Genomic DNA, 12,068 nt, shown 5'->3' with positions numbered 1-12,068 from the left:
GTAAAATAGCAAAGCTTACACTCCTTATTCACCTCCATGGTCCTCTCTAATGTCTAAAATTTCTATACTTTACTGCCGCGTCTTGAGATTTGAGTAGCATGAGTGAGGGCGGCTTGTATTTACACACACTCATACTACTTCAGCAGATTTTCAATCAATTTTCAATACTTCGCCTGGTACTTTTTGACTGTTTTTGACCCTAAATTTATGTCTTGAATAATTAATAACTTTTAAAGTAGTCCACCTAGTGTCAAGCAGTTTTTTTTGTCGCCCGTCCACAGGTAAGACAGGTGAAAAATCGATAATTTAAACAACTAATAATTACATAATTATTTGTTCAATACTTGTAATTTTATTATAACAAGCTAATTTTGAAATTACAATTCAATTAATTGTCACCCTGCCGAGATATTAATTATATTAATTTTTGAAAATTTTGAAAAAAAACACCGATTATAAAATACATAGGTTAAAACATATTGGCGAGCTAGGGTATTTTTTTTAAATTGTATTTTAAATATAAGAACAAATCTCAATAAAAAAAACATGGTTGAAGGGACTAAAGAAATTATTAAAAATTTTAAATTGAAATATGCGGGGGCTAAGCGGCATGGAGATTACAGTGGGGCACGAACATAATAGAGTGGTAGGGAGTTTTTTCATCTATTTTTTCTCTATAGTTTTCTTTACTAATATAAACTCCAAGCCAACTGCCAACAAAAACATTATCATAGATAAATTTCAATTAATTAATTATTTATACAATCATTGATTTTTTATTCTTTATTCTATAGTATTTGTTGATAGTACTGTATCATAAACTTATATTATACTATGTAATATAAATATATATATATTTGTTGATAATGATAATTTTTTTTCTTTTTTTAATTTCTTAAGTTTTCAAATATTGTCCTATTGTGTCATCACCGCATCATCTCAATCAACAGTTCCTAACAGACGTTGAGGAGTATATTCACTATCAAAGCTGAACATAAAAATTAATATTGAAATATTGACAAAATTTCGAGTAAGTAAATTTATTTATTATTCATTATTTATTTATCATTAGTTTATTAGTTATTTATCATTTATTAATAACCGAGGGAATAATAGTTAAACTTCGTTCAATTTCGTGTTATTAAAACTCAAATATAAATTTTTCGAATATTTAATGATGTTTTAGATATGGATACGAATATTTCAACTTCAAGTATTAAAAGCAATAATAAATACTTTTGTAACGAAGAGTCACCTTATTATGATCCAGATATTTATGAGTTGCTGTGTAATAATGCTAAAGAATGTAAATTGAACATTTCTAAGAGAGCATTAACTATTCTTCCAGAAGATTTATTTCATGGTCTCGAGGATCTTCAACCTCAAAAATTAAATATTAGCGAGAACAAGCTGACAGAACTGCCAAAAGATATCTTCAAACCTCTTGATGATCTTCGTACGTTGAAAATAGAGTCCAACGAACTAAAATATCTAGAGCCGAGTATTTTCTATGATTTATTACAACTCAAAGAACTTTATCTCAGCAACAACAAATTAATAACTTTATCAAAAGATATATTTAATGGTCTACAAGATTTATCTTACCTAGTATTAAGTTCAAATCGACTAATTCATCTTGAGATTGGTACTTTTGATGATTTATTGAACTTAGAGTGGTTATGTATCAGCAACAACAATCTAACAACTTTATCAAAAGATATATTTAGTAGTTTGAAAGAGCTTGATCATCTTGATTTAGATTCAAACAAACTAAAAAATCTCGAGTCAGGTTGTTTTAATGGTTTGTCAAAACTATCTGAGCTTGATATGAGCAACAACAGTCAACTAGCAACATTAACCGAAGGTGTTTTCAATGGTCTTGAAAATCTTCAGATACTAAATTTATCTTTTAACAAGCTACACAATCTTGAGTCAGGTTGTTTCAATTGTTTATCACAACTTCGCGAACTTGATATAAGCAACAGCGAGCTATACAATCTTGAGTCAGGTTGTTTCAATTGTTTATCACAACTTTGCAAGCTTGATATCAGCGATAACAGTCTAGCAACATTATCCAAAGATGTATTCAATGACCTTGTAAATCTTCATGACTTAAATTTAAAATCAAACAGATTAAACAATCTTGAGTCAGGTTGTTTCGATGATTTATCACAACTTGATATACTTGATATTAGCGAAAACAAACTTACAACTTTATCAAAAGATATATTCAGTGGTCTACTGAGTCTACGTCTCCTACGATTACATTCAAACCAACTGATTCACCTTGAGACAGGTACTTTTAATGATTTATTGAAACTAAAAGATCTTTCTATCGGCGAAAACAATTTGACAACTCTATCAAAAGATATATTTAGTAGTTTAAAAGAGCTTTGTAAACTGGATTTGAATTCAAACAAATTAAAAAATCTCGAGTCTGGTTGTTTCAATGATTTATCACAACTTCAGGGACTTAATCTCAGCAAAAACAAACTGACAACTTTATCAAAAGACATATTTAGTAGTTTAAAAGAGCTTTCCAATATCGATTTAAATTCGAACAAACTACAAAATCTCGAGTCAGGTTGTTTCAACGATTTATTACAACTTCAGGGCCTTAATCTCAGCAAAAATAAACTAACAACTTTATCAAAAGACGTATTGAATGGTTTACAAAAGCTTTTTCTTTTGAATTTAGATTCGAATAAACTACGAAACCTTGAGCCAGGTATTTTCAATAATTTATCAGAACTTCATACACTTATTATTAGCGGAAACCAACTGACAACTTTATCGAAAGATATATTTAATGGTTCGCAAAAGCTCCGTACTTTAGATTTAAATTCGAATGAGCTGCAAAACCTTGAGTCAGGTTGTTTCAATAATTTATCAGAACTTCGAACACTTGATATTAGCGGAAACAAACTGGCAACTTTATCAAAAAATGTTTTAAATAGTTTACAAAAGCTTAGTGTCTTAAATTTAAACTCAAATAAACTACAAAACTTTGAGTCAGGTTGTTTCGACGATTTATCACAACTTCAGGAACTTAATCTCAGCAAAAACAAACTGAAAACTTTATCAAAAGACATATTTAGTAGTTTAAAAGAGCTTTCTAATCTTGTTTTAAGTTCAAACAAACTACAAAATCTCGAGTCACGTTGTTTCAACGATTTATCACAACTCCATGGACTTAATCTCAGCAAAAATAAACTAACAACTTTATCAAAAGGCGTATTAAATGGTTTAGAAAAGCTTTCTATTTTGAATTTAGATTCGAATGAACTACGAAACCTTGAGCCAGGTATTTTCTATAATTTATCAGAACTTCATACACTTATTATTAGCGGAAACAAACTGACAACTTTATCAAAAGATGTATTGAATGGTTTACAAAAGCTTCGTATTTTAAATTTTAATTCGAATAAACTACAAAATTTTGGGTCAGGTGTTTTCAATAATCTATCAGAACTTCAGGAACTTAATATTAGTGAAAACAAACTGACAACTTTATCAAAAGATGTATTGAATGGTTTACAAAAACTCCGTATTATGAATTTAAATTCGAATGAACTACAAAACCTTGAGTTGAGTATTTTCAATGATTTATCAGAACTTAAGCAACTTGATATCAGCAAAAATTTTACTTTTGATATGATTCATAAATTATAAGTGATTCAAAATCAATTTCATAGTAAGTTTTACTTCCTCGCAAATACTGCTGTGTCACACACATTTTTTTTTTTATTATGTCAACACGATAATATTCGTGCATCAATAATTCGATAATACCGTGTTATAATATGTTTATTTTATATATTAGTTGATTCGTAATGACAAAAATGTATTAACTGAATTCCTTCATATGAAAACACATTATAATAAAGATAAGTGGCAAGTCAAATTTAAACTTGGAATCGTCAATTATTTCCAGGTCAAAATTATTTGTGATTATTTCTTCTTCACAGGTATACATAGTCTATTATTGATCATTACTTTATCATTGTTTACATGATTCATAAATATAAAACTAATGTAATAAACGAACTTTTTTAATCTGTTTGACTGCAGTCAAATACATATATGAAATGTGTTATTCAAATTAACCTTCGAAAGTTTATTATGTATAATGAAAAAAACGTTTACAATAAGTGTCTGATAACTTGATGACAATGCAAGTTATTATATTGATTGATTGAAAATTTTTTCCTCTTGATTATTTTTAAATTGAAATAAACTAAAAAATCAATCTCCGATAGATTAAATTTTTTTTTAGATCGTTCGATATCACTCACTCTTATATAGTTTTCTTTTTTTTTTGAATATTTCTATTATATTTTTCTATTTATTTCGTTAGCAACAAAAAAACAGAATAAAAAGAGTGAGTGAGACGTAGTTTGTTTTTTTTGTCGCTAACGAGATGAATTGTATAAACAAAAAGTGATCTTCAAAGGATTAAATGTCAATAAAAGAAATCTATAAAAATCAATTTAAAAAATATATGATTTTAAAAAATGGAAACGAAATAGATTGACTGTAGGTGGAAGAAAATCAATAGGAATACACCTCAATCGTGTAATCGTTGTTCCAAAATAAACGTAAAATAGATCGGCTACAAGCAGGAGGAAATTTCAAGGAATGCATCTGACTTTGACTTACAGCTTTTTTTTTTTAGTTTAATTTATTACAAGCTAGCCTGGAATAGATTTAGAAGAATTAAAAAAGAATTTATCACCTGTGGTCAGAGGAAAATCTCATGACGTACACCTATTCTCGACATACCCAAAAATTAATTAGATATTATTTATCTTCATAATTGAAAAAATTATATGAAGAATTTTTTCTTCAATTTTTTCGTAAAATAAAGAATAACTAAGTAATTATTATAACTATATCGTGAAAATTGATGATAACACGCAAATTACAATAAATATAAGTTAAAAAATATTATTACAGGCACGCGAAGCGCGCCAATGTGCTCGTAAACAAAAAAAGAAATCATTAATTTGAATTTTAATAAACGATTTTTTTTTATTACCAGCAGATTTTAGTTGTTAATATAGATAAAGAAAAAAAATAAAAATTGAGTTTTCATTTTCTGATTCTTTGTTAGTAAAACAAATTATAATTTTTTTTTCATTCAGACATTGACATAAAAATACCTTCCTTTACACTAATTTCTACCAAAAACAGATTCAAAACGAATAGTAAAGATAAAATATCCAAGTTATTGATAATATTGACAGTAAAATAAAAAAAAAATATGAAAACAAATCCATAAAAAAGATTTGAGTTGTTAATATAGATAAAGAAAAAAAATAAAAATTGAGTTTTTATTTTCTGATTCTTTGTTAATGTGATTCACAAAAAAAAAAAAAAAAAAAACACATGATGAAAACTGTTTATGTTTTTTTAATGTCATGATGTTAATGATGAAACAGTTGCTGAAGCAACTGTGCCTGCCCTGCGGGGGGAATTTAAATTTCCTTATCAAAATTCGTGATTACAAATCTATTTTATTTTCTATTGTTACTATTAATTATTGTACTATTTATCCCCCTGTTAATTAGAACTTGCGCATGCGCGAGTACACTGATAAAAACCGGCGACCAAATGTCATGTTGAGGATTAATAAAATGTGTACAATGATAAACAATAACATTTTTCAAATAATCAACAACTAAGTAAATATCAAATTACTATCTTATCAATTCATTATAGAATTTAATAAAAAAAAAAATAAATCAAACTTCAATAGGTGCTTTCTTTTGTGTATTTATTTTTTTTCACTTCAATGCGCATGATCATGCACATGCGTATGTCATGCAAAATTGAAGAGAGAGCAGTGGCGTCGAAACAAATAATTCTTAAAAAATAAGAATTAAAACATGGCTGATCCAGCTCCTTATGTCCTCCGCTGTTGCAATCTGATTTTTTGCCTGCTGCGCATTCAACTGCGCATGCGCGAAAATAAACAGGAAAAAAAATAAACACCCAAAAGAAAGCACCTAATATCTGTTATTTTTTATCACTGTAACCGCGCATGCGCAAGTACTAATTAACAGGAGGATGAATAGTACAATAGTTTTTAATTAATATTTAAAAAAATAAAAATTATTGGACAATGACAAACGAAAAATAATGATGTACAAACAATTTGCTATCGATTAAGCATCTTATTACGATAAAAATATCAGCCATTTGAAAATTATAAATTGTCGGCTATCTGGCAACTTCAAATATTCATTAATTAATTAAAACTAATGAGGGGGTTGACAAACAAAACTAAATATATTACAATCATCTACAATCCAAGTAAAATCAGCTACAATTATTGTTTTTTTGTCGGCCCATTACTTGTCGGCTAACTGTTAATAAACTTTTTTTTCTCCCCTCATCTAGATAAAAGTCGAGTTTTAACTCTTTCTCCACCTTATAATTTTGAGGTACAAATTAAAACAATTGTGGTAAAAGCGGTGGAGGGAAAAAGCTCTAAATTGTAATGCCCTGTGGGCCCTGTGAATATGGATGTAGGAGTAAACTTTTAAGTTTTTGAAAGCTTAGTATAGGTAAGTGGCTCAATCTAGTGGTTTTGTAAGAAACTTTTAGTGGGAAGATAGCTACCGAGTCTGGCAATACCAGGCAATACGGCATAAGCCGCAAAAGTATTAGCTCTGTCGTGTGACGAAAAAATTAATTATTAATTGATAAAGCACTACACGTCAAGATCTACCGTTGTCAAGTAAATAGCTGGCTAAATTATTTTATCTTTTTTCATCACTGGGGTAAGTGAAAAATCATTCAATACTTTTAATTTTAAATTTGTATAACTGAAAATGTATTTTTTAACCTCAATCTCATTTTAATGACCATTCATAGCTTGATCAATACATAAAAAAAAATTATTATAATGATTTTTTTTTCCTTTCATTAAAAAAAAGTTATAATTTTTTTTTTTTGTCATTAAGGTGGTATTTAAGTCCCAAGGTAGGACAATTCTTTAGATTCAAAGAAGCACCCTTGTAAACATTGGTAACCATAGTTTAAAGAAATAATAAGTGCCTTCTAATGTCTCAAATTCCTATACTTTACTGCCGCGTCTTTAGAAGTATGAGTGAGGGCGGCTTGTATTTACACACACTAATACTACTTCAGCAGATTTTCAATCAATTTTTAATGCTTTGCCTGGTACTTTTTGACTGTTTTCAACCCTAAATTTTCGTTTCAAACAATGTAGCCCATGGGTTGATGGCAAAGAACCCGAACAGAACCACATTGTACAAATACCTGTTAAGGTTGTTTTTAAATCGCATGGCCGGGCGACGTTTTGGGTTCACAGGGGTACTTACAAACGTATGTTAAATAAAAAAATTATAGCGCCCCCTCATGCCTAAAATCTTTTCACTTTACTGATGCGTCATAAGTAGTGTGAGTGTTGCCGGCTTATATTTACAGACACTAATACTACTCTAGCAATAAACATTCAGGGGGAAGTTCCAAAACCGTACATTTCTTGTAAGAGAAGGATAGAAGAAGAGATAGAAGATTGAGCCAGAAGAGATAGAGAGAAGGATAGAGCTAGAAAAATAAAACTGAACGGCGGTATTGGAACGTACCCCAAATTTTCAATGTAATTCAGCCGGCTGAAACCCGTAAATTTAAAAAGTAATTAGCCAATATCTTTTAAACGGCACTGAGGAAATGGATAATTTTTTTTTCATTAATTTGTATTTATAAAATGTACAAATCTGTAGAAAAAAATCAAAATTTAAATTAAGAGTTTTAAAAGTACAAGCGCAAACGTACCTATACTCCCTATGCTTGCGTGTTAAAGTTGTCAACTTTGACACTAATTATCTGGATTTTGACGCAGAGGAAAATTACGAAAAAAATTCCACCAAATAGATAATTATTTCATTTAAACATTAAAAAAAAAAAATTAAAAATTAAATTACGGGAATTTCATTTGAAAACAACCTTAAATGATGGTTTGTGAGACCCAGAACACGTTGCACCTATAGTGTCAAGCAGTTTTTTTTGTAGCCCGTCCACAAGTAAGACAGGTATAAAGTCGATAATTTGAACAACTAATGATTACATAATTATTTGTTTGATACTTGTAATTTTATTATAAAAAGTTAATTTTGAGATTACAATTTAATTAATTGTCACCCGGCCGAGATATTAATTTTTAAAAATTGAAAAAAACACCAATTGTAAAGTACGTTGAAACATATTGGCGAGCTAGGGTATTTTTTTTAGATGTATTTTAAATATAAAAAAAAATTTCAAAAAAAAAAAAATGGTTAAAGGGGTTAAAGAAATTATCAAAAATTTTGAATTGTAGAGCAATGCGGGGGCTGAGCAGTATGGAGATTACAGAGGAGCACGAACATAATAGAGTGGTGGGGAGTTTTTTCATCTTTTTTTTCTCTATATCGTTTTCCTTTTCTAATATAAACTCCAAGCTGACTGCCAACAAAAACATTATCATAGATAAATTTCAATTAATTAATTATTTAAATTATTTCATAGTATTTGTTCATAACACTATTATAAACTTGTTTTATACAATTATGTTATATACATATTCAATGATAATGATGATTTTTTTTTTTTTTTTCATTTGTTAAGTTTTCAATTATCGTCACATTGTATCATCACCGCATCACCGGAATCAACAGTACCTAACAGACGTTGAGAAGTATATTTACTATCGAAGCTGAACATAAAAATCTATATCGATATATTGACAAAATTTCGAGTAAGTAAATTTATTCATTATTTATTATTATTTATTTATTAATAATTAATAACTGAGGAAATAATACGTAAACCACGAATCAACACTGACAATGTACGTATGACAATCAGCATAAAATTGATCAGTATACGTTGAAATAAATAAAATTATTATTTTAATTGTAGTTTTTATAATAAAATTTTAATTCAGTGTTATTAAAACTCAAATATAAAACTTTTGAATATTTAATTATGTTTTAGATATGGATACGAATATTTCAACTACAAGTATTAAAAGCAATAATAAATACTTTTGTAATCAAGAGTCACCTTATTATGATCCAAAAATTTGTGAGTTGTTGTGTGATAATGCTAAAGAATGTGAATTGAACATTTCTAAAAAAGCATTAACTATTCTTCCAAGATATTTATTTCATGGTCTCGAGGATCTTCAACCTCAAAAATTAAATATTAGCGAGAACAAGCTGACAGAACTGCCAAAAGATATCTTCAAACCTCTTGATGATCTTCGTACGTTGAAAATAGAGTCCAACGAACTAAAATATCTAGAGCCGAGTATTTTCTATGATTTATTACAACTCAAAAAACTTTATCTCAGCAACAACAAATTAATAACTTTATCAAAAGATATATTTAATGGTCTACAAGATTTATCTTACCTAGACTTAAGTTCAAATCAACTAATTCATCTTGAGAAAGGTACTTTTGATGATTTATTGAACCTAAAGTGGTTGGATATCAGCAACAACAATCTCACAACTTTATCAAAAGATATATTTAGTAGTTTAAAAGAGCTTTCTCAACTTCATTTAGATTCAAACAAACTAAAAAATCTCGAGTCAGGTTGTTTTAATGGTTTGTCAAAACTTTCTGAGCTTAATATAAGCGACAACAGTCAACTAGCAACATTATCCGAAGGTATTTTCAATGGTCTTGAAAATCTTAAGATACTACATCTATCTTTTAACAAGATACACAATCTTGAGTCAGGTTGTTTCAATTGTTTATCACAACTTCAGGAGCTTTATATAAGCTACGGCGAGCTATACAATCTTGAGTCAGGTTGTTTCAATTGTTTATCACAACTTTGCAAGCTTGATATCAGCGATAACAGTCTAGCAACATTATCCAAAGATGTATTCAATGACCTTGTAAATCTTCGTGACTTAAATTTAAAATCAAACACAATATACAATCTTGAGTCAGGGTGTTTCGATGATTTATCACAACTTGAGAATCTTGATATCAGCAATAACAGACTGACATCATTGCCCAAAAGTGTATTCAATGGTCTCGAAAATCTTTGTTACCTACATTTACAATCAAACAACCTGGATAATCTTGAGTCAGGTATTTTCAATAATTTACCAAGTCTCAAGAAACTTGATATCAATAAAAACCAATTGACAAGTTTATCAAAAGATATATTCAGTGATCAACAGAGGCTTCAGACCCTACATTTGAATTCGAATGAACTACAAAACCTTGAGCCAGGTGTTTTTAATGATTTATCACAACTTGATATACTTGATATTAGCGAAAACAAACTTACAAATTTATCAAAAGATATATTTAGTGGTCTACTGAGACTACGTCTTCTACGATTAAATTCAAACCAACTGATTCACCTTGAGACAGGTACTTTTAATGATTTATTGAAACTAGAAGATCTTTCTATCAGCGAAAACAATTTTACAACTTTATCAAAAGATATATTTAGTAGTTTAAAAAAGCTTTGTAATCTTGATTTGAATTCAAACAAATTAAGAAATTTCGAGTCAGGTTGTTTCAATGGTTTATCACAACTTCAGGGACTTAATCTCAGCAAAAACAAACTGACAACTTTATCAAAAGATATATTTGATGGTTTACAAATGCTCAGTGCCTTACATTTAAATTCGAATGAGCTACGAAATCTCGAGTCAGGTTGTTTCAATGATTTATCACAACTTCAAAAACTTAATCTCAGCGAAAACATACTGACAACTTTATCAAAAGACATATTTAGTAGTTTGAAAGAGCTTTCTAATCTTGATTTGAATTCAAACAAACTACAAAATCTCGAGTCAGGTTGTTTTAATGATTTATCAAAACTTCATGGACTTAATCTCAGCAAAAACAAACTAACAACTTTATCAAAAGATGTATTAAATGGTTTACAAAAGCTTCATATTTTAAATTTAAATTCGAATGAACTACAAAACCTTGAGCCAGGTATTTTCAATAATTTATCAGAACTTCATACACTTATTATTAGCGGAAACAAACTGACAACTTTATCGAAAAATATATTTAATGGTTTGCAAAAGCTCCGTACATTAGATTTAAATTCGAATGAGCTACAAAACCTTGAGTCAGGTTGTTTCAACAATTTATCAGAACTTCATACACTTGATATTAGCGGAAACAAACCGACAACTTTATCAAAAGATGTTTTAGATGGTTTACAAAAGCTTAGTGTCTTAAATTTAAACTCGAATGAACTACAATATTTTGAGTTAGGTAGTTTCAATAATTTATTAGAACTTCAGGAACTTAATATTAGTAGAAACAAACTGACACTTTTATCAAAAGATGTATTGAATGGTTTACAAAAACTCCGTATTTTAAATTTAAATTCAAATGAACTACAAAATTTTGAGTCACGTGTTTTCAATAATTTATCAGAACTTCAGGAACTTGATATTAGTGGAAACAAACTGACAACTTTATCAAAAGATGTATTAAATGGTTTACAAAAGCTTCGTATTTTAAATTTAAATTCGAATAAACTACAAAACCTTGAGTTGAGTATTTTCAATGATTTATCAGAACTTAAACAACTTGATATCAGCAAAAATTTTAATTTTGATATAATTCATAAATTATAAGTTTTTCATAGTAAATTTCATAGTAAGTTTCACTTCCTCGAATCCTCGCACGTATTGCTAACACACACATTTTTTTTCATGTTAACACGATAATATTCGTGCATCAGTAAATTGATAATATTAATATTGTGTTTTAATATGTTAATTTTATATTTTAGTTGATTCGTAATGACAAAGATGTATTAACTGAATTATTTCATATGAAAACACATTATAATAAAGATAAGTGGCAAGTGAATTTTAAACTTGGAATCGTCAGTTATTTTCAGGTCAAAATTATTTGTAATTATTTCTTTTTCACAGGTATACATAATTCATTATTGATCATCAATTTATCATTGTTTACATAAATCATAAATATAAAACTTATGTAATAATAGTATATTTCGTTACAAGTGCTCAGGCAGAGAGTGTGCTCACAACGAATTTGGAGGG

The 12,068-nt window shown here is 28.5% G+C and overlaps 1 protein-coding gene across 1 annotated transcript; it reads left to right on the top strand.

The window, feature by feature from the left end:
• Positions 1-1,188: 1,188 nt before the first annotated feature.
• Positions 1,189-11,946, top strand: LOC122848766 (toll-like receptor 6). The gene is made up of 4 exons (XM_044147103.1): positions 1,189-3,634; positions 9,004-11,339; positions 11,792-11,862; positions 11,937-11,946. Exons 1-4 carry the CDS (start codon positions 1,189-1,191, stop codon positions 11,944-11,946), a joined length of 4,863 nt encoding a protein of 1,620 aa, XP_044003038.1.
• The last annotated feature ends 122 nt before the right edge of the window (positions 11,947-12,068 follow it).

The sequence above is a fragment of the Aphidius gifuensis genome, linkage group LG1 (assembly GCF_014905175.1).
Source record: "Aphidius gifuensis isolate YNYX2018 linkage group LG1, ASM1490517v1, whole genome shotgun sequence".
Lineage (NCBI taxonomy): Eukaryota > Metazoa > Arthropoda > Insecta > Hymenoptera > Braconidae > Aphidius > Aphidius gifuensis.
The sequence above is the reverse complement of the archived record's forward strand: the minus strand, read 5'-3'. Positions and strand labels throughout refer to the sequence as shown.